Source organism: Mya arenaria, chromosome 9, assembly GCF_026914265.1.
Source record: "Mya arenaria isolate MELC-2E11 chromosome 9, ASM2691426v1".
Classification (NCBI taxonomy): Eukaryota; Metazoa; Mollusca; class Bivalvia; order Myida; family Myidae; genus Mya; species Mya arenaria.
Genome location: NC_069130.1, coordinates 23,962,456 through 23,987,019, shown reverse-complemented (window position 1 = coordinate 23,987,019; position 24,564 = coordinate 23,962,456). Strand labels below are relative to the sequence as shown.

Below are 24,564 nucleotides of genomic sequence, written 5' to 3'. Positions count from 1 at the left end.
AACTTCATGACACCAACTTGTTTTATGTTCCAAAGAACTTCATGACACCGGCTTGTTTTATGTTCCAAAGAACTTCATGACACCAACTTGTTTTATTTTCCAAAGAACTTCATGACACCGGCTTGTTTTATGTTCCAAAGAACTTCATGACACCGACTTGTTTTATCTTAAAAAAAACTTCATGACACCGGCTTGTTTTTTGTTCCAAAGAACTTCATGACACCAACTTGTTTTATTTTCCAAAGAACTTCATGACACCGGCTTGTTTTATTTTCCAAAGAACTTCATGACACCGGCTTGTTTTATGTTCCAAAGAACTTCATGACACCGGCTTGTTTTATCTTAAAAAAAAACTTCATGACACCGGCTTGTTTTATGTTCCAAAGAACTTCATGACACCAACTTGTTTTATTTTCCAAAGAACTTCATGACACCGGCTTGTTTTATGTTCCAAAGAACTTCATGACACCGACTTGTTTTATCTTAAAAAAAACTTCATGACACCGGCTTGTTTTTTGTTCCAAAGAACTTCATGACACCAACTTGTTTTATTTTCCAAAGAACTTCATGACACCGGCTTGTTTTATTTTCCAAAGAACTTCATGACACCGGCTTGTTTTATCTTAAAAAAAACTTCATGACACCGGCTTGTTTTATGTTCCAAAGAACTTCATGACACCAACTTGTTTTATTTTCCAAAGAACTTCATGACACCCACTTGTTTTATGTTCCAAAATAATAAAGTTAAAGGGACTAGACACCAACTGCAAGAAAAAGAGAAAATTGTCTTACTTACATAAAATTGATATCGTAGTGTACAAAGCATTGAATCTTAATTACTGGTGAATCACATCGCGAACGACACATGTATCTTTTGAAGTTTTTGCGTATATTTCCAATTCGAAAATTTACTGGGTTTTTCTACCACGTAAATCCCAGTTAATTTAAAAATAGCGTCGGTTTATGTACATGTGCCTGTTCTAATCACGTGACTTTCACATGCTAAATATACATACCTTAAACTGGGAAACCATTATGCGCTATTTTTAAACGGGTAAACTCAGCTGAGACAGCGACAAAATATTATTTTAATCATGTAAAATGATGTATTATCGGCCTCATACTAGCTCATTTTGACAATTCTAGGCTTGTTTTGAGGAAATACTGTATTTAATGTACATGTACAAAAAATGGACAGCGCATGAATACATATGACAAAATATTAACTGAATAAACTAATTTGGATTATCAATGAGTTAAGAACAGTTTTTCAAGTTTAAGGAAATATCAAACAGGATAAAACTACGAGTTGAAAGCAATAAAGTTGTTCAAAAATACCATATAGGTGTAAAATCAAAATGTGTGTAAGCATTTTAATATGTGTTCAATCTGTGAATTGCACATAATCACAGGAGACGAGTCTGTCGAATCAACAATTATCTTCCAACGTTTCAAAACCACCAATATCTTAAAAGAGTACCTTCAAGCAACAATTCCTTTCTCATTGGTTTGATTTGACGATGGAGCGATTTTATGTTGAAAACACAGATTCCGATTGCTTACCTATAGCTTCTCGGAGTTTATCGGAGTTTGGGTTTTAAATGTCCGTTTTGTTGATGGAAGTGTATTGAAGTTGTACATTTTCTGAAACGTTATTATGGTTAGAGACGAATTCGCGTTATATGGAGACGATTGGTTAACCACGAGCTTTACATATACACAATTGTCCGTACGTTGCCATGGGGTGGGTCCTGTGACTCCTGTCAACGTTACTGCCGCCTCTGCTCGCAGCGTGTCAGAGGGTAGAGCTTTCGATCCGGATATGATTGATCTTTTTTTTGCATACCTTAAATTATCGATTTGTGGAAAATCTGACGTAGAAAACGCATTTTATTTACATTTCACCAAAAAGCACGTGCTACGTTGTTTACTGGCGTCATGACGCGTAGTAATTACAGATCAATGTTGACGTCAAATAGTTCCTCTGAAAAAACGCATTTTTAAGAATTAAGGATTAAAGACAAGACTCGGCTTACACGCGTACCCCTGGGTAGGCATTTTCTATCAGGACCGGAAACACATGATAGGTATTATTATGCAATTTGGTGCTATTATTATAGGGGGTGATATGGATTCCAGAATAGATCAAAGGTCAGATATCATTGATAATATTGATCTTGACTCTTATATTAATATGCTAATACACGATGTACCTTTAGTGTACGATGTACCTGCAAGAATATTTATATATATATAATTAACTACATGTTTGAGAAATGTTGTAACACAATGCGGTCTTGCATATGCACGTGATCATAATCCTAGGGCAATACCTATGCTACGAAGGTAGCTAGATGGGATCACGTGGATATGACGTTGGTTGGATTGAGATGCGAGCCGATCGCTCGTAGCTCAGAGAGTCTGGTTCGGACTTCCAAGCTATGAAGTCGGACATTTGTTTCTGAGCTGAAATCTGGTTTTAAAATTCCATTGTGTTGCTTGGGAAATAAAATGTAGAAACTTTGCGAACTTGTTTAAAAACATATTGTGACCATGGACTATTGTGTCACAATGTCCATGTTCTTGAAGAGAATATGTTCTCGAACATAAGTCGCATTATCTAATCAAGTGACAAGACATAGAGGATATTTGTTGATTCCAGCACTTTGTATAATTATTTTTTTCAAATTCTGTGTTTAAAAACAGTTCTTCATAAAAACAATCAGTAGAATCCCCACCAAACGTGTATAATACATGAACTTTTTCAAATCAAGGGAAGCAAATCTTACAAAAATTGGGGAAAAGTAGTCCCGAGTTGTCTGCAGTAAATCATTCACCAATATGTTCCACTCTTTCACTCTGAAATAAAACTATTTATTCGCTGTAAGGCCACCGGCCCATTGCAATATATACACAAATACAAAAAATAAAAAAGATATACAATATTGTTTTTGCAACAGTATGATCAATTTGGGTTTAAAATTATTTAATATCGTTTTGGTAGATATTGATTGGAACAGCAATTCATTATAGAAATTATACACAAATAAATAGAGGTATTCATTTTCAACACATTCATTTTTATATACTTTACATAATCTTCGTTCTCTTGGAATGTCATTATATATCTAGATGATGGGAATTAATTCTAAACGATATATATATATATATCCAAATATTCTGATATTAACACATCTACGTATTTTTCATATCCAAAACTATCAAGTGAATCGCTAATAGTACTGTAGTGATTCCAAACACGTAGTTGGGATCAATGTAATAATGTTAAGTTGCATGATTTTTGATGATACATGTATTACAAAAATGGATAAATGAACAGAATAGTATAGACACATATTTTGATTAATTTTCAACAGTAAGTTATGCTATTTATTTTCGTCTTCATGGCAAAACAACTCTTAAGCCCATAAATTCTTAGAGAAATAGTAATTGCAAGAAGTCATTGTGGTTTGATAATAATTACAGAGAAAGAAAACGATATATAGTTTTATAAGCGACTATGTATGGATTAACCACCAGGGTCAATAGAGAGGGATTTTTGTATACTATCAACAAATATTGTACTGTTAAAAGGGGTGCTAAACGTAAATATTGTAATAAAGGGAAAAGTACTTCATCGAATTTAAGAAGAACAATTTTAGAAACAAAAATGGAGATATATAAACAAATTTTAAAATAATTCTAAGGCTAATGGGTCCTAAAAATAAATATATATATTTATTTTTTTATATATAAGGCAAATTGTTTCTTGAGATATTTTCTGTTACCAAAAGTCATAAATTATATGCTTATGCACATCTATACAATCAGTATTAGCATCACAGGTATTTCTAAAAGCCAAAAACACTTCATTTTTGAAAGAAAAAAATCAAACAAATGATAAAACATATTTCTCAAGGCAAAAAACGGTTTAGAGTCTGGGCAAAATATAGGTTTTGTCGGAAAACCGGAAACAATCATTTTATTTTTTTACGCCTTATTGGTTAATATATATCGGAAGCATTTATGATTCGCTATACTTAATTGATGAATATTAAGCCATTAGTAATTGATGCATCGTAATAAGTAGTTTGTTATGTTAACATTTAGAATATTAAAGCGACAGTCCGCAAATCGGGCAAATTAGCCATGAAAAAAAAATAAAATTCATCTATGTGTTGATAAGCATTCCTGACTGACGAATCCAAAAAATTTTTGGTTCAAATCGACCTAGAAATGAGTTTTTCGTGTCATTTTCAATATCTCTTCTTAACTATCGGCCCCCGAGAGTTAACGGTTATATAAATAGAAAAAACAGTGGGATTCCAAAGTTCTTGCGCATGCGCAGGGCGATACTATTTCCCGGTCTCTCCTCGTAAAATCCGGTCTCATCCGGTCTCATAATTCCCGGTTCATAACTTATGGCCCCAGGCAACGGATTGTGTTGCTGATGTTTATAACACGATTTTGACAATCTTATTTGTTTTTATATGTAACAAAATGGTATAAAATATATAAACATTATGTCTTAATTTATGCAATTTGTTATAGGTATACACTATTTATGCAATTCGTGTTAAAGGTGTAGAGAAAGATGCGATGCAGTACAAATGCTCATGTTTTTTGCATAAAAGATTGAGGACGGCTAGAGTATGAAGTAACTTAGAATTGCACCTTTTAAATTATGTTATGTTATGTTATTGTTCTTCCTTTTATGTTTACCCCCCCCCCCCCCGACATAAATTTTTTTAAGCATAAATGATTACAATTGAAAAATTCCATGTTTGCATATCCGACTCATATCTGATTTACATGTAGTCAAGCATTGTTATTTTTTGTATTACTATTATCAATAGTATACTTATAACTGAATTTAATATGAAAAAAACACACACTCAATGTGTTTGTTATTCATGACATTAATTTCAGTACATGTGCATATTTCATGTTTTTATCTTTGCCTAAATTTATTTTATGTTTTATTGATATAAAATTTGAAATAAATAGTGACATAATTATCATCAAATATCTAATGTTTTAATCAACTGCAATCTTTTGTAATCCTATTACCCCCCGCGGTCATTAACACCTTTTTGATCACGCCCGATAGCTACTATAAAACAGAGACCGGAGGAGACCGGGACCGGATGAGACCGGGACCGGGAAATAGTATCGCCCCCAAGAGTAGTCGGAAAAACCGTAGACCTACTTTCTCTTTTGCCGTCTAAAAATAGCAACTTTCGGCAATTTTCAATTTGTTAAATCTAAGTTATTAAAGCGATTTTTTAAAAAATAATTGCGGTTCAGTCGGTCTGAAACAATGTGGAACTTATTAAAAACTTTTGAAATACGGTTACTTTTGCGGACTGTCGCCTTAAAGTCATGTTTTACATTAATATTCAGATATGTTATACTATATGTGTCATGCAAGTAAGTAATATATTAAAAATAGTTGTTCCAACACGCATATATGTATACGATAATCAAATAACTTGCATTGTAAAGTTGTAATGTTGATATATTTATATCTAAATGTAACACAAAAACCCTGTAAAGTTTACGTGAAAAAATATGTTCTGTTCTGTTCATTATACCGGTAATGTGATGAACATTGTTAAAATATTAAAAGATCAAGCCTTAAAGGCATTCAGTCATTTGCTATCTGTGTTCAGCATTGTAAAATGGATGTAAAAACCTAACTGTCACTATTTGACTCTTTAGCTACTCCACTAATTATGTATGGCTCTGAAATATGGGGTATTTGTAATACTCATGAAGTAGATAACCTGCATTATAAATTCTGTAAATATGTACTTCGTGTTCGAACCTCTACATCCAATGCCGCCGTCCTTGTTGAACGTTATCCATTCGCTGTAAAAGAGTGTTTAAACTATTGGATTAAGATATTGAAAAATCCAAATTCATTGAAGTACATTGTTTTGCAACTATAATAATGTAGATACCCGCACAAATCTTTGGTGCAAGTCATTGAAAATAGTTTTAGACCGTTTTTGATTTTGATATGTTTATATAAAGAATGCTAGTATTTACCTATGTTAATTCAAAACTTGATCAATATGTTTAAGAATAGAATGATACTACAGTTAACTCCGGATATAACGATCTCCTCGGGACCTTTTAGAATCTCCAATCAAAATGGATTGTTAAAAAATAAAAAAATAATTTTAAGTACATAACGATATTTACTTTGTAATACTGATGATAAATACAGAAATGTATATTCACATTGAAATTGGAAGATGAAATAATATTGCTAGACGTAATCGCTCTTGTAAACTATTTAATAAAAAAGTATGTGAATCTGAATACCACTTTTTACCATGTTGTCCATTGTACAATGACATACATGCACGTTAAAATGTACAATAAGATCAACTTGGCCTAATTTAAATAAGTTCATATCAATTATGTCAGGTTGTAATGTATAAAATTTTAAGTTGAAGCATTTGTTCTGTAACATATACATGATATAAATATATGCATACAATGCAATTCATTGGTCATTTTAAACCCATTTCATTGTACATATTGTGCGAACTGATTCAAACGAAATAAACTGTTTTCTGCATATTTCCAATACCTTCTTAACCATTTCTTCAACAAACAACACAGTGGAACTTCAATAAACGTCTTTATTATAAAGCAATAGGGATACAAACCCAACAAGCAAACACCCAACTACTCGTATTTTTAGGCACAACCACAATATATTTTACAGTTCCTTATGCAATGCGAAATCAATCATCCAGTTCGGCGATAGTCGCCATTTGTGGCATTGGAGGCTTCTTTGCAGGAGAACAGAGTTGTTACGTGTTTACTCACTGCACAGCATGATAGATCGTTGCTTAATATGAGACAGCTCTTAACAAATGTGTTGGTGCCTTAGATTGAAAGAGATTATGAACGGTCCAAAATCTGTCTTTCGAGAAAACGAGATTACAACTCAAAAGGGAACCTTCTGGTCGAGTGCATATGTGTTTGAACTTACTCAATTTAATAGAGTGTTGCAGTTGTGCTATCTCAATCGAAGGGACCACATGACATTGAGTTAACCTACAATATTCAACATCGCCCTCTATCCACTCGACCCACTCCCGTAACGTTTTTTCGACCATTTCTACTCGATAAAGCTCGCAAATTCTGACGGAAATGGGCAGCACGATGGGCATGTCAAGTAGCTTTATGTTTGCAAAATATATGTATTCTAACTCTAAAAGTTTTGGCAATGCCTCGTAGAATAACTCCACACCCATTTCGGTCAATCCCGTTAGCGATATGTGTTTCAAATGTTTTGCTTGCATTGATATTGACTTCAAGATGTTACACTCTACCAATGGTAAAACATTAATTATGAGGCACGAAATAAGACTACACGTGTTTACATTAATACATTTAGTTTCTTTTCCCCTAATGTAAAGATATTTCAAACAATGACACTCCGAAATGTCGTATTGCCCAAAACAACGATACAAACTTACAGCAGTAAGATTATGTCTTGAAAGTGTAAATACTTCTAGCAATTCTGCACTACAGACCTCATTACCATCCTCTATAGCTAGGTATCTTACGCTCGATTTGTTCATAGATAGTAACGTTTTGAAAGGTGCAATGCTGATGTCATCGCAACGTGTTATGTTAAAGTAATACAGACACAGATTCATATCCTCCGACGAATTCGATAAAGTCTTCAATCCGTTCATTATTGTACTTTGAAGATTCAGAACACTAGAAGTATCTGGACGATACACTTCATATTTGTACGTTCTCGGATTGTTGCTTTCAACGTCTATGCAAGGCATTGCATTACACAAAAGTTCGGACATTTCATTGGCCAAATTGCAGTTCATGCCGCACAAATACAAGAATATCGGTTGGATATCCGTTTGTGTCAGGTCATTTCTGCGAGATAGTTCTTTCACTCGGTGAATCTCCTCTGGGTGATATGACAAATTAACGGCTGCCAGAAATTCTTGAACTGATTTGTGTAGAAAAGAAAACTTAGACAATGTTCGTATCAGCGACTGCGATTTTTGTTCTCGTAAGATACCAGATTTTAACAAAAACAACAGTTCTTCTTTATTGAAACATTCAACTTTGTCGAAAACTAGTGATTGTTTACGGTTTGTCGTAAACAGCCTTTCAAATGCCAAACGCGCCAAAGATAAAACAATATTGAAATATTTCAACACATTATCTTTATCTCGAAAACAGCTCGGTAGTTTTTTATTGGCGTTTGATGTGGTTTGACTGTGTGCGATTTGATTGTGATACGAATGCTTGCCTAACAGCATGTCCACCAACTGCGCGTATATATCACAAATTGAGAATGTATTCTCTTTACCCTCATACCATAAACTCACAATCATCATCAACATAATAGGCACTTGCAAAAGATCCTCAATCCTTCTTTCTTTAACAAACTTGTGGAAGAAAATTAAAGAGATCGGCGGTTCATGAAGGGTGTCAATGACGTGTGAAATCAAGAGCCATATATCTGCAACCCCTTTAATCTCTAGATATTTGTCTATTCTGGAATCCTTTACGCGATACTTGGACATTCTCCACGGCCTTGATGTTATTAAAACGGTGGCATCTATTGTGGGTGGCAAAAATGGGACCACTTTGTCTTCTTCTTTGCAAGGGCATTTTAAGTTGCGTGGATGTGACCACTCATCTAATCCATCGACTATAATAACGCATTGTTTTGTTGACAGCACTTTCAAAGCAGTTTTAAATGCGTCTTCGGATTCATGTATGGAGTAAATGCTATCAATTAGCTGATCCTTTATCATGTGTGTCAGGTTGCAATCATCCAAGGAGTCTCTTAGAGTTAAACGAAACAAATACTCAAAGGTTGATAAATAGTCTGTGTCCTTAAACAGCAACTCAGCATTAAATCTGTGCTTTTTACTCTTGTCTTTGGAAGCATCAGGTGAAATATTGCCGGCCCATAAAAGTGCGCACTTCGATGTAAAGAACGACTTCCCCATTCCAGCCTCGCCTACCATGTAAATGTTGCTTACGTTTCTTCCATTTGGGCAGAAAAGTTGTCTATAAGAATTTACAGGAGTTCCGCAGTTTTCGTCTTCAATGGAGCCAACCTTTCTGTGTGTTTTTTCAATTATTTCCGGAGGTACATAAAATTTGTCCAGCATCTCGTCGTTATCGGACACCAGAGGAGAAAATGGTGCACTGCTAAGTGTCTTCAGGTAAAGTTTGGCCAGCCGCTGTCGTAGATCTGAAAAGGTTAATGTTGAGTAGAACCGATTGTCAAACGTGCACAAAATGAGAATACAAAGCACTATTTTTTATTTATTTTTTAAAAATAAATGTTAAAGCGATAAAAGAAGATATATTACCTTCTTCCTTTTGAGATTCCGCACAGTTTTCCCTTTCCTTTGTTTTCTGTAACGCCTGGTCAAACATCTGAAAAGCCATTGTCGGAAGTTGATCTATACATTCCGCAACCGCACCCTTTATCTCATCTTTCCCTGTTTCGATGGCGTCTTTTCCGGACGCAACTGCATTTTTTATCTCTTTCATCCCTGTTTCGATGACGCCTTTTCCAGATGCAACTGCATTCTCTATCTCTTTCTTCCCTGTTTCGATGTCGTCTTTCCCAGACGCAACTGCAATCTTTATCTCTTTCTTCCCTGTTTCGATGTCGTCTTTTCCAGACGCAACTGCATTCTCTATCTCGCTTTTTCCTGTTTCGATTGCGTCTTTACCATCCGCAACTGCATTCTTAATCTCACTCTTTTCTGTTTCGATGGTGTCTTTTACATTCACAACTACATTGTTTATCTCAAGTTTCCCAGTTTTGATTGCGTCTTTTCCATCCGCAACTGCATTCTTCATTTCACTTATCCCTGTTTCGATGGCGTCTTTTCCAGATGCAACTGCATTCTTTATCTCTTTCTTCCCTGTTTCGATGTCGTCTTTTCCAGACGCAACTGCATTCTCTATCTTCCTTTTCCCTGTTTCGATGGCATCTTTTCCATCCGCAACTGCACTGTTAATTTCTAGTTTGCCAGTTTCTACTACGGCCCTTGCCTCCTGGAGAATTTCGCGAACATCTTCTGATGAAATTGGAAGCGAATCTGCTCGAAGCTGTAAATGAAATATTATAATGGCTGTGGTTGTATATAACAATCCTTGTAATCTCATACGTAAACAAGTCTACTTCTGTTGTTGGTTCACTCCTTGAAGAATTAAGAAAGACTGTAATCCTTAAGAGTTCTTAATGTCATTTAAAGTACATTTCTGGTCCATCGATGTGCATTATTCGAATAATATTCTTGAATTCATCGCATAATAGTTGTTAAATACAAAAACTAACCGAAGGCACTAGTATTTAAATGTAGCAACTTGAGAGTATTCGATGAACCTCTTAAAATGAGTATTAGAAATAAGGATATTCCCTGTTAAGCACAATATAACTGTGGCATGAAGGAGACGTGTAAATTATTTTTTTTATCTCGTGGCCACTATTTAGCATGTTGCGGGCACGACTAACTATCTCGTTTCAACGACTGAATTGGTGGCCACAACCTTCTTAAACGTGGGAGTGAATATGGAAGTCGTGGTCATAAGATAAACAAAGAGGGCTATAATGGCCCTAAATCGCTCACCTGATTAAAAATGTTAAACATTTGTAATCAATATAGCTTTATATTTGTTCTCAAAGCTGTACATATGACCTATTTCAAAACTGTAGCTTCTAAAATAAGCAAGTAGGTCAAAAGGTCACCTAGCAATGTCAATAGTGATATATATTTTCAAGCTGTACACATGCTCGAAATATCATAACAAGAGACTTCAAAATTAAGGAAGGTCAAAATGGTACAATAATAGTCATCCAAACACAGCATTGATATTTGTTTTCAAAACTGTATACATGGTCAAAATGTTATTGCTGCACCTTAAAAAAGACGAGAGTACCGGGTAGGTCAAAAAATCACAGTCAAGGTCATCCAAGGACAATATTGATTTTTGTTTTCAAATCTCTACACATGGTCAAAATTTCATTGCTGTAGCTTCAAAAATAAGAAAGTAAGCTAATAGGTCACAGTCAAGGTCATCCAACCATAACTTCGTTATTTGTTTACTTAATTGTGAACATGTTCAAAATTTCTTCGCTGTTGTTTCAAAAATAAGACAGTAGGTCAAAAAGGGTGGGACCAAATTTGACCCAAGGGGCGTAATTTGCACACTCGTGATAGAGGACCACTATATGATGCTCATAACAAATTATTAAAGGTCTGGGCCTATCGGTGACAGACGAGAAGTTTTTCGAGTCCACAGGAAACCTCATGACATAGACACCTTTTGACCCCAGGCATACATGTAATGAGAGACAGCGATAAAATATATACCTTCTATAAACTATGAGGATTTGATAAAACTACACTATGAACCGCCTTAAGTAACAGTGTCTCAATTTCCATTCTTCTTAACATCAGTGTGCGTATACCACGTATTAAATTACATCATTATATGCTACTTCAAAAGGCAACATTTTGCCTAAAAGAAGACTTTAATCAAATGCAACAAAGGGCAGTCTATGCCGCTTAAAGAGCAGCATCCTTCGTTTTATTTCTGGAGTTTGATATGGTGAATAGTTTCATCAAACACTTTGACAAACTTGTTTCCAAAATAATGTTTTGACAGTGCTTCGTCAGACGGCCGTATTGTAAAAAGATTAGTCGAAGTGTTTTAAGAAACTACACTCTCAATCAAACTCTGGTGAAACACCGAAGGCGTAAGCGGCATAGACTGTGCTATGTTTCATCTAAAATGGTGAAGAAAAATGAAAGTTATCTTTGTTTAAAGTCTTCATTCGAAGCAAAATACTGCCACCAGACATAGCATTTATGTCGCAATTTATCACATGATATACACACATTGTAACATGGCTTTCCAACTAATTAACTGAGTTAAAGTCTTATTTATACAAGAGATGTTTGTCAAACATTATTCCCCCCCCCCTCCCTGAGCGCCATGTTGTCAGGATTATTTGGACAATTGAATGAAATATGCATTGACCGAAATAAAAACTGATTGCTCAATGACACTGGATGCCTTTTGAGGCAGTTTTAAGATTATGACCATTTAAAGTGTGAGGATAGTAGGTACAGTTTTTAATCATGTTCAGATGATGATTCATGTTTGCAGATAAAAATATATCTTCTTAGCAGCAGGGAATAAGTCAATATGACGAAAATTTAATGATTAATATGAGTTATGATCATGACCTTTGACCTCAAAATACATAGGGGTCATTAACTGGTCACCCTCAACCTCAATGTCAAGTTTGAGGGCCATAGGTGCGGGCATTGTCAAGTTACCACACAGACAAACTCTTTGTGTTCAAAGTCACTGTGACCTTGACCTTTGACATGATGACCCCTAAAATCAAAAGGGGTCATTTACAGGTTAGGCCCGTACCCTAAGTTAAGTTTGAGGGTCATGGGTGCAGGCATTGTCGAGTTATCACTCAACAACATTGTTGTATTCAAGGTCACTGTGACCTTGCCGTTTTGACCCGATGATTCCTAAAATCAATAGGGGTCATCTACTGGTCAGGCCCAGCCCCAATATCAATTTCGATGATCATAGGTTCAGGCATTGTTGAGATGTGACTGGGAGAAGCTTTGTCAACTTTTTCTCATTAAAGGTCACTGTGACCTTGACCTTTAGTCTGATTAACCCAAAAAACAAATAGGGGTCATCTACTGGTCAGGCCCAGCCTTCATGTCAAGTTTGATGACCATAGGTCCAGGATCTGTAGAGTTTGTCTTCAAGGTTATTGTGACCTTGACCTTTAACCCAATTCCCCCTAAAATCAATAGGGGTCATCTAAATGTCAGGCCCAACCTTCATGTCGAGTTTGAGGGCCATGGGTGCAGGCATTGTCGAGTTATCACTCGGACAACCATTTATCATTCAAGGTCACTGTGACCTTGACCTTTGGTCCGATGACCCCAAAAATCAATAGAGGTTATCTACTGGTCATGCCCATCCTCCATGTCAAGTTCGATGACCAAATGTTGAGTTATCACTAGGACAAGCTTTAAAATCCTTTTACCATTAAAGGTCACTGTGACCTTGACCTTTGACCCGATGACCTCTAAAATCAATAGGTGTCATCTATTGGTTCAACCTTCTTGTCAAGTTTGATGACCATGCGTCAAGGAATTGCTGAGTTATCACTCGGACAAGCTTTGGTCTACCGTTCCGACCGACCTACCGACCGACATGTGCAAAGCAATATACCCCTCTTCTTCGAAGGGAGCATAATAGGGCGTATTCACTAATCACTAATCAAGTAATAAATAAGAATTGTAAATTACAATGGTCTACATGTAGTTCAATTGAAAAAGTCTGATTATTAAATTCATCATTGGGTAAAAATGAAATTCTTCTTAAAAATAACGAGATATCATATTTCCCAGCCTACAAACCTATAAAAAAGCAATTATCACCTTAGAAGTGATTAATCTGAAGAATTAGTAAAATATAACTTAATATCCTTTGTTACTAAAAATAGAAAAAACTTAAAATGGACAATGCACTCTTCAACAGTAAGGGAGACCATATAGTAAGACTTGCCGCCCTTGCTTCAAGAGTAAACTTTACATAACTATCAAGATTTTAACAAAATGTATTTATATTGAAATTGTTACTCACAAGGTGGAGCCAACTTTGACCCTAGGGGCATAATTTGAACAAACTTGGTAGGTAAACAACCACTAGACAATGTTATATACCAAATATCTAAGCTTTAGGCCTCATGGTTTTTGTCAAGAAAAGTTTTGAAGTTTTTCCTTTAGGCAACCAGAGTTCTGCATGGAATTAATTTCTTTTAACAATTTTGAAAGAGCACCAACCAAGGAACATTCCTATAAGGTTTCATTACGATTGTCCAAGCGGTTTAGAAGAAGATGACATTTATAAGCAATTGTTGACGCCGAACGGCGGACAACGGACGACAGATGCCGGACATAGGCCGATCATAATAGCTCACCTTGACTGTGGTTAATTGTCATGTGTGTCGCTTGTTGAATGTAAGTTCGACGTTGGCCTCTGAACCATGTACAATTAAACCTTGTCACAGTAAGTTTCAATGCAGAGAAACTTGTCCTTGTCATTCTCATGCATCACAATCATAAAACATAAATTAAATTATTTAAAATGTGAGCAAACATCGATTTTCACAAACACACTTACCAGCTTCAAATTTGAGACAGCCAGCTTAGCATCTGAATCAGCTAGTAATTTTGTTGGGTCAGACAGCAGGGAGATAAGCGTATCAAAATAGTCCAGGACATCAGCGTCGGAAACTTTCAGCTCTGGAGAGTGTCTAATCTTTCTGCCAATCTCTCTAGCCTGAAATTGAACGTGTCATGCGATGCAAACTTATAACTATTTCTAAGATAGTAGTTTATTAATAAACTCATGATAGTATTGTAGAAATAGGGAACAGTTCAGTTTGGTTTGAAACTGTTGCAAAATTGCCATTATTTATAAGATGATACGGTAAATTATCTCTAGCGGAATACGGCATAGAAGTATTGTACTTCTAGTATTGTTACTACCGATATGTTTTTGTACAACAACAATGACCTTTATTGCATATACAATCTAAATAACGCAACTCATGTACATTAGTACTTTTTTTACTTTTTCTACGGCTAATGATATCTAACCTATTTCAATTAAAACAGATTTTTTGAAACAACGATTAATTCAAAGTAGGGATTATTAGTGGTCATTGACAACATTGCACTAACCATTGATCATAGTCGATAAGCAGTTTCAATTAAAACGTGACTATTGTTAGAAGTTACCTACACAGCCAACCACGTTTTTTGCACATTTCGCACATCGCCGCGGTTTTTTCCTACCGTGGACGCTATCTTTATTATTTAAAAAATTGCACTATATGCGGCAATTGAAACACAATGCCCACCGCGTTCTTCCACCGCGTTCCACCGCGTTCCACCGCGCCGAGCCACCGCAATACGCGGTGATTTGAAGTGTTAATTAAGGTTATAAAGGCAGCTGTCAATTTTCTGAAGGCGTTTTCTTTGTCCCCGTCCTATACATATAATTCTAGTCAGTTTTATTGAACTCATACAAACTCGATCTGTTATCTAAATATCTTGGTTCGCACTCAAAGCGTAGTTTGATCCCTAAACATTATGCTTTGCAACTGTGAAAGAATTAAGACGTTACTGTCTTCTTGTTCGAAAAAATCGCGGTAAGACGCATCGCGGTGAATCGCCACGTGCATTTTTTGGAAGTCGTACGCGGTTGCAGAGATGAACGCGGCGAGGACGCGCACCACCGCGTTGGCAACCGCGGAATATTTTCCCGTGACTTCCAGCGATGACGCAATCACTCCCGCGGTGGCAACGCGTTTTTTGCACAAAAAGCGTGGTTGATAGTGTACTCTCAAGCCCTTTCAATTTATATAATTTCATTCTTTATTAAAACCAACTTTACCTTTGTTAAAAGGTTTGAGTTTGTAGAAAGGCTGGTGGAGAGACTTTGTTGAAACTCAGTGCAGTTGATCATCAGATTAACAATGCCATTGAAGTCAGTGTCGGTAAAAGACGTCACGTCCTGATAGCCTTCCGTTGGCATGAACGATTTAGCCATCTCCCAAGGACTTGTGCACCAGAGATTTGCCCGAGTGTTTTTCCACGAAGGCGAACCAAATCTGTGAGCGGCAAAGATTTTATTCCGGAACTCCCCACATATTTGTGTTGGGCATGGTCGGTACATCTTGGCAGGAAGGTCGTGATTCTTGCAGTTCCGGGGATTCGAACAAAAACCCCTGGTAAAGCACGGAAAGAGATTCTCTGTTAAACACTGGTTGCATGTCGTTCCTGGTTTCAGATTGTTTTTCTTGCGAACAGAAGACTCGATGTCTGTGTGTAAATGTGTAATATCGTCTTCCACAACATTTTGAAGGCCGGTCTTTGTAATCCTTAGCGCAATGTAGCCTTTCAACCAATTTTGATTCTCCTTTTCGCTAAGAATACTTTTGTATGAAGCCATTTTGACTTCAAGTTGTATGCATGGTTAACTATAAAAAATGGAAAACGCATTTAATTTATAAGATAAATTAGTACCACCATGATAAAACAAGGAGTGAGACGCTACATCTATAGACTTTGTATGTGAAGAACTTTCAAAATAGAAACACAATATCATATGCTTTCTGGTGTTTGATAAATACTTGTCATTGAAATAAAAGTTATATATCACTGTTTTAATTTTATTTTTCACTGTTTTGAGTATAAGCCCGCTCTCAATTCTTAATTAAACGTCAGCGCACACGGGGCTTGGACACAAATGTAAGACGTCAATCACAAAATGACGTTACGTTCGCATACACTTTATGTGTAAAAACATTATTAATCATTTAATAACCTTTTAAGGCATGTATGTAAGATCGCAATATATTTCTCCTCGTGAACACTAAGTAAACTGTTCGATCATGGCTACGCAAATTGTGAAATATAGCTTTTGGTGATCACTCGGTGAAATATATTACGATCTAAATTTGAAACAAACAAGTATCCTCCATATCAGTGTGTGTATACCAAGTGATAAATTGCCTTATAAATGCTACGTCGGAAGGCAATATTTTATTTCGAATGAAGACTTTAAACAGGGATAACTTCACTATTTCTTCACCATTTTAAATGAAATATAGCGCAGTCTACGACGCTTACGGAGCCCCACTTCGGTCTTTTACTAGAGTTTGATTGAGAGTTTAGTTTTTTTTAAACACTTCGACAAATCTTTTCACAATTCGGACGTCTGACGGGGCACTGTCAAAACATTATTTTTGAAACAGGTTTGTCGAAGTGTTTAATGAAACTAATCACCTTATCAAACTTCTGTAATAACACGAAGGCTGGACTCTGTAAGCGGCAAAGACTGTCCTTTGTTTTATTTAAATTGGTGTAGTTAAAGAAAAGTTATCTTTGATTTAAGTCTTTAATTTATATAAAAAGTTGCATTCCGACGTAGCATATGTGACGTAATTTATCACGTGGTATACACACACTGGATACATAATCGACGCAAAATCTGACACATGGAGTGTGTATCGGATGATTGGCAGTAGGCGGACCTTTTAGCACGCGCGAAATTTGAAATTCATAATGAGTAAGTCAACTACTTAATGGTTGCCTTTTTACAATTTCATTGGCGTAAAATGTAGGTTGTATTTTAATTATGATATAATGACTGTTCTGTCATATTCATGAAATATTTTCAAAGGAAAGATACCTAAATGAATAAACAAATATTTAGAAAAGTTATGCCTCGAACAAAATTGGTGTTCGTCCTAGCGGAACGACTGTTTACGCCTGTAAAAGGACACTTTTGAAAAAAAACTCGTACTGTATCTATTACATACAACTGATAAGACGGCCCTAGAGTATATTAATGCACAATGAATATTTTGAAACTTTAATCAATATAATCAATTAATTAAGGAAAGGTATTGAAGAATAAGTTACATCTTGCTTTCTGACTTGTACCCATCTTTCTTTGTGAGGCCACTCCTTTTTATTTTTTGGTTTACAAGAATTTATGGAAAAAATGTCCACCGGGTGGTCGAAAAAACAAAAAAAGGTAAAAAGTCACAAAACTTATTCTTAAAGGGTGAAAATCAGAAAACAACATAAAAACATTGAAAATTGATATCATTTACTTGACATGGTAATTTTATAAACTGCTATTAATGCATGTTTTAATACACTCAAAGTTTCAAAGTTCTAATTAAACACAGTTTAAATATTTCATACTGTGCATATAAAACAATGAAATTTACTATAAAACATGTTTACATATATAAACTACACTTTTTATCAAAGATACATTGAATATTACTCAGCAATACATTTGTTTAGCTTTAAGGGTATGCTAAAGCAAAAGTGAATACATAAAAATTGCACTGTATTAAGACAATACATTATATTTTCTAAACATTGTTTCAGTTATTTCAATATTGGAAAATGTCAATAAAGTGTAATAATTTCCAATTTTGTAAATAAGGAAGTAACATTTTATGAAGACATTTGAGCTTAAATATTGTGAATACAATTCCTGAAAAACTAAAAACCAAACTCGACCTAGATTTGAGTTTTAATAACATTTACCATGCGGGGTCCTAGTTGTGTGTAACCCAATCCATGCTAAGTCCGGATATTTTCGGACCGGGATATTTACCGTGGGATGTTCACCAAATCCATTTCAAATTCAAATCTTTCAGCAAATTACCACATCAGTACATAAAAATCACATAACAAAATAATAAATCTAGCATGTGACTTAACTTTATGTACCAATGATAGTAACAGAGAAATCCATAATTATGTATCGGATATTTTCATTTTCTCCCAACTCCGCCATTTTGTGTATATGTTCACAGGGCATCTATACTTCATGATTGTTTATTTTTCATTTTAAAGAGTATTCCTTAGTTACAACAACAAATCTCATTTATAGTGAAATATCAAGTCCATTACAAATAAAAATGGACTTATTCAAAATAGTTTTCCGTGTTGTTTTATCTAAATGTTTTGCATACAACTCCTGGCAATAGTAAATGTCATTGACACATGTGTTCAACTCTTTCATTGTTTTTACTCTACTATTAACCCAAACATGAATAAACATGTAATCTAGAATAAACACAAGATTTACATTGATTCAATGACAAGTATTTCCAAACCATTTTGTGATTTAAATCCATAAACACAACCGACCAAACTTGTGAAACTAGGTCACCGGTGTCAACTTAGAAATTTTACTTTCGATTTCACTAAGTGCACTGTTATTTGATATTTAACCATAAAATGTTATAAAATGTTTTTCTCACACATAATTTACAGACATTTGTGTCTACTTATTCGATGGTAGCCGCTGACACTTTTATTTTTCATCTATAAACAACAATATTTTCATGACCTAAATTGGCGGGGAAAAACAAAAATCACGTGACAGTTATTGTTTGTGTCGGTTGTTAAATTTGCCAATGTATTTTGCTTTTGTTATTTCAACAACTCCTGCATATTTTAATTAATTATTTCATACAACTGCTATCGTCAATTCCGCCATTGCCAACAGCGCTGCCATAACAGTTGACTGGCTCACATGCTTTCACTATAAATTGGCGAATACGGCTACGGAACAACAAACCAGTCGAAATTCTTATCTGTTCGTTCTTCTTTCGTTTTGCACCAAAATCAATACGGTCGGGAAAATAATTTTGAAAAAAAAAAGTGAAATTCATTTTTTATTTTTTTGTACTTTTCGAAAAATTAGACCCGCCGGTTTTGTAAACCAATTTATATAAAAGTAGTGGCCTGACTTGTACATCATGTATTTTGGCTTTAACATCTTGCATTTTGAAATGTACATCTGTCAATTTGACGTGTATATCTTCCATTCTGACTTGTACATATTGCATGCTGACTTTTACATCTTCCTTTCTGACTTTCAAATCTTGCAGTCTCACATGTACACCTTCCATTCTGACTTGTACATATTGCATGCTGACTTTTACATCTTCCTTTCTGACTTTTACATCTTGCAATCTGACTTTCAAATCTTGCAGTCTGACGTGTACACCTTGCATTCAGACTTGTACATCTTGCATTCTGACTTTTATATCTTGCATTCTGACTTTTAAATCTTGCAGTCTGACGTGTTGACCTTGCATTCAGACTTGTACATCTTGCATTCTGACTTTTAAATCTTGCAGTCTGACGTGTACACCTTGCATTCAGACTTGTAAGTCTTGCATTCTAACTTGTACATCTTGCATTCCGACATTTACATCTCGCATTCTGACTTGTACATCTTGCATCCTGACATGCACATCTTGCATCCTGACACGTACATAATTATTGCATTCCGACATTTACATCTCGCATTCTGACTTGTACATCTTGAATCCTGACATGTACATCTTGCATCCTGACTGGTACATCTTGCATTCCGACATTTACATCTTCCATTCTGACTTGTACATCTTCCATTCTGTCTTGTATATTTTCCATTCTGACTTGTACATCTTGAATCCTGATATGTACATCTTGCATTCTGACTTGTACCTCTTGCATTCCGACATTTACATCTTCCATTCTGACTTGTACATCTTCCATTCTGTCTTGTATATTTTCCATTCTGACTTGTACATCTTGAATTCTGACTTGTACATCTTCCATTCTGACTTTTACATCTTCCATTCTGACTTGTACATCTTCCATTCTGACTTCCATTCTGACTTTTACATCTTCCATTCTGACTTGTACATCTTCCATTCTGACTTTTACATCTTCCATTCTGAATTGTACATCTTGCTTTCTGACTTTTACATCTTCCATTCTGACTTGTACATCTTCCATTCTGACTTTTACATCATTCTGACTTGTACATCTTCCATTATGACTTGTACATCTTCCATTCTAACTTGTACATCTTCCATTCTGACTTTTACATCTTCCATTCTGAATTGTACATCTTGCTTTCTGACTTGTGCATCTTGCATTTTAACTTTTACATCTAGCAATCTGACTTGTACATCGTCCATTCTGAACTTAACATCTTGCAATCTGACTTGTATATCGTCCATTCTGAACTTAACATCTTGCAATCTGACTTGTATATCGTCCATTCTGAACTTAACATCTTGCAATCTGACTTGTATATCGTCCATTCTGAACATAACATCTTGCAATCTGACTTGTATATCCTGCATTCTGACTTGTACATATTGCATTCTTACCTTAACATCTTGCATTCTGACTTGTACATCTTCCATTCTGACGTGTACATCTTGCAGTCTGACTTGTACATCTTGCATTCTGACATGTACATCTTTGCATTCTGACCTCGTGAAGTTTCATTTGTGTATCTTTGCTTGTCCTAAGTGACATTCAACATTTGCTTATGTAAAAATGTGTTCGTATGTTTCTTAATTGTTTTTCGGTCAATTATCAATTTGTTCATTGATCTTAGATATAATCGCAATAATTATCTTATTTTAGCTATCGTTTTTACTCTAGCTAGCTTCATAGCTTTCTTCCTGACTAACTGTCTTTCCTTGCTTAGTTTTCCAGGATTCAACATGGATGACAAATGTTAAATTTGGCTTCGTGGCATGTTACAGAGGTGCTTGCGTTCATGTGTTCCTTGGTCATAAGTTGAATGTAAAGTTTCTTAAAGACTTGTAACACTCATCTACACTCCGGAATTAACTTTGATAATAAGCTGAATAGAATATAGCATCAAGCAAGATGACCAATATAACTTTTAATCTTACGGTTGCTCAGATTGACGAATTTCGGATGCAATAAGACAAGACGTACAAGCAAGAAAGCAACATGTAGATGTCAGAAGGCAAACTGAACAAGTAAGAAAGCAAGATATAATTTTCCATATAACTAAAATAATTTCATGACTGGTAAATATCGATTTTAAAATAAGTGTTCGGTTCAATGTAAGATCGCATTTTCTTGTACACTCATAGGTGCTCGAAAATTCTATCTAGTATCACCCTATTTAGTGAAATTTACAAAAACGCGTTGTTTTACGTCAGTCTTTAACAAATGCAAAAACAAGAGATGTGCAAAATAAATAGTCCGGTCTGACTTTAAAACATCACCCTCGGGCACGCTGCGCTGCTGGTACCTCGGCAAGCCTCGTGGTCGACTTACGCACGTGCCTTCGGGTTGGATCTTTTTCTGTCCTAACCAGACACACATGATATTATATTTATTATGACCATTTCATCAGACGAAAGGCTTTATTCACTTTTGGTGTTTATTGCGCTCTTACACTTCAACAAAACATGTTGCATATTTTGTTATTACATGCCTTAAACGGATCTTCAATGAAAGTTTAGTGTAGATTTTCAGAAATGCGCACCAAATTGTGTGCGAGGTAACTTCATTTCGGAATTTTGTGTTCAAAGTGTGCTCCTGCTCGTGAGCGATGACGTTGATTTGGACGTGAGAACGGGCTAAAATCTCAAAGGAGTGAAATATATCACATTTTATATCAATAATTTCATTCTTTTTCCACTGATAAATCTCAATAATCTACCGAAAGGATATAAGAAATAAATGTTTAAAACAGCTTGTTATCACGATTCTGTGTTGGGGACACATTTGCATTTCGTCTTACCTTTGAAATACTAGGTCCATTTGTACTTCACCTTCTCATTCTGCGGCTCCCAAAACGTCTATGCCGTCTGGCGCTTTGATTGCTGATGTATCATTCTACGGTCATAAAAACAAGTTATATACTGACTTTATTCTTGAAATGAATCATAACAAACTAATATGTATCTTCCAACCGACCGACATAAAATATATATTGTACTTGGTGGGAAAGACTGGCCTATCGTAAGAGCGAAGTGTTTTACTATACGTGTATATATTAATAGCAAAGCTACACACTGCAAAATCTTAAAACAGGCAACGTTGGAATTCCTTTGACACGCAATCCTTTTGTTATTCTTTAAATAGTTACTACGTTCTTCAAAAACTTATCGATCGACCGTAGTCTCGTTATTCTAGATATAAATTTAAACAAAAACATCATCTTAAAGGGCAAGAATTATCCTAAATATATGTAGGAAGTAAATTGATCTGTTGTAATACTAATTCGTGCGAACTGATAAACCATATTTTCCCTATATAACTCTATAGCACGTTCGCTACATTGGATTTCTCCAAAGTTGGCAATGGGAAATCGAAACTACATTAACATGAAATAACTATTAAATGTTTTATACATTCAAAACATTACAACATTAAGAGTCAATCGCTTTGTAAATAACACTGAAACCATTTTAATCAAAATGGTAGGTTTTAAAACTATAAGGCACTTGTGAATTTATAATAATCAAATTAATAAGCCGCTTAAATTGTACCTGTCATGGCGTCATCCTTGCACAATCGTAACAACTCGGCTACCTTCGACAAAGTTCGGAAAAGAAAGGCCGAGATGCTTCCGTTTGATCCTTGCATAGCTTACGACAGGTTAACTTCTACTAATTCATATAGACGTAACGTTCACTGGTGATACATCTGACAAAATAAAACAACCGTATTGTAATGTAATACTTGTAGACTTGTTGTTATTTTTGGGACCCTGGCATGTTGTATACCATTGGACACAGCAAAAAAAAAATGCGCTTTAATGTGTCAATGCATTGCCACAAATATATTTTGATTTCAATTATGCAAAACATATTTAGTGTTTGGTATGACGCTAATTTTAACGTGTCACAGCGTCACAACAACAGTGTCATTTTTCATTATATTCCTCTACAATATTTACGAGGGAAAATGCAAACGACATAATTTTGTACCAGACGTTACCGACGTTATTTCCGGTCTTACTGGTTGTTTTTTCGATGCGGTCGCACGCATGTCGCATTTGCCAGCAGGGTAAAAAGCACAGATGCCAAGATGTCACATTTAAAATAGGCGGCACGAGCTAACGAATTTGACACAGAAGAACTAGTATATACGTATGACAATGGGTAAGTTCGTTTGCACACCTCTAAAATAGACATTTGTGTCGAAAATTCCACAATTATTTTTGTACTTTAATATCTTTATAATCAAACAATTATAGTTTTTGTTTCTAATTTACAGATGTCCGCTAACGTCGTTTGTATGGTTATGCTCTAAACGGTTGAATATTATTTTATTATCTACGCCTTTTTATGATAAGCATTAACAAAATAATTTTCAATATTGAAACCGTGAATCATTCCGTTTCAAGCCTATTGTTTCTTTGTTCTATTATTTGAAGAAACACCTTCATAAATCATGGTTTTGTTAAACACACCTAAATGTCCGCTCTAGATTTATGCGACGTTTGAATATCGAAAAACGGATAAACTTGGCGTATTTGTAATCTAACCAGTTAAGTTATAAGTTTAAAAATTAGATATTGTGATTGTAATTTTAAGTAGGATTATCGTGATATATTTATTTTGTATAATATAACGCTAACTATTGAATGACAATTCAAAACGCATGTCGCAAAACGGTACGAAAACGTTCAAATTAATGACAATGTACGAAGGCAGAGCTAAATCTTAAGTCATATTTCATATGAACATTCAATAGGAATATTATTTGATTTTGTACCGTAATTTTGTAAATTTATTTAGGAATTAAATTGTCAATTATCAGCCGTTTTCAACAGAAAGTGAGTGTTTAACATAACAAATACTGTGTCGCACTGGCTCGAATTTGCCCAAATTTTATGGGATAGTAACGTAACGTCACACTGCGTCAATAAAGCGTATACTGGGCTGGTTTTTCGTTGAATCTGCATCATACGTAAACAATTAGACGACGTCGTATAACCTATACATAGGAAACTTGCATAATTGAGCTGAATATATTATGATTGAATAGTTTAGTTAATGGGATTGCCATGACAACAACGCCACCGTCATTGCCATGGCCATATCCATACTTGGTCAGAACA

General features: G+C 35.2%; 1 protein-coding gene across 2 annotated transcripts; it reads right to left on the bottom strand.

Annotated features, from left to right (window-relative positions):
* Positions 1-6,635: 6,635 nt before the first annotated feature.
* Positions 6,636-23,015, bottom strand: LOC128202836 (uncharacterized). Of its 2 annotated transcripts, none has more exons than XM_052903990.1 (6): positions 22,988-23,015; positions 22,237-22,331; positions 15,529-16,114; positions 14,251-14,409; positions 9,381-10,131; positions 6,636-9,259 (listed from the first exon to the last, which is right to left on the bottom strand). In XM_052903990.1, exons 3-6 carry the CDS (start codon positions 16,084-16,086, stop codon positions 6,867-6,869), a joined length of 3,861 nt encoding a protein of 1,286 aa, XP_052759950.1. In that variant the 5' UTR covers positions 16,087-16,114; positions 22,237-22,331; positions 22,988-23,015; the 3' UTR covers positions 6,636-6,866. The 2 variants fall into 2 exon arrangements, with proteins under 2 accessions (XP_052759950.1, XP_052759951.1); XM_052903991.1 differs by having other exon boundaries at positions 15,529-15,862; positions 22,988-23,006.
* Positions 23,016-24,564: the final 1,549 nt, after the last annotated feature.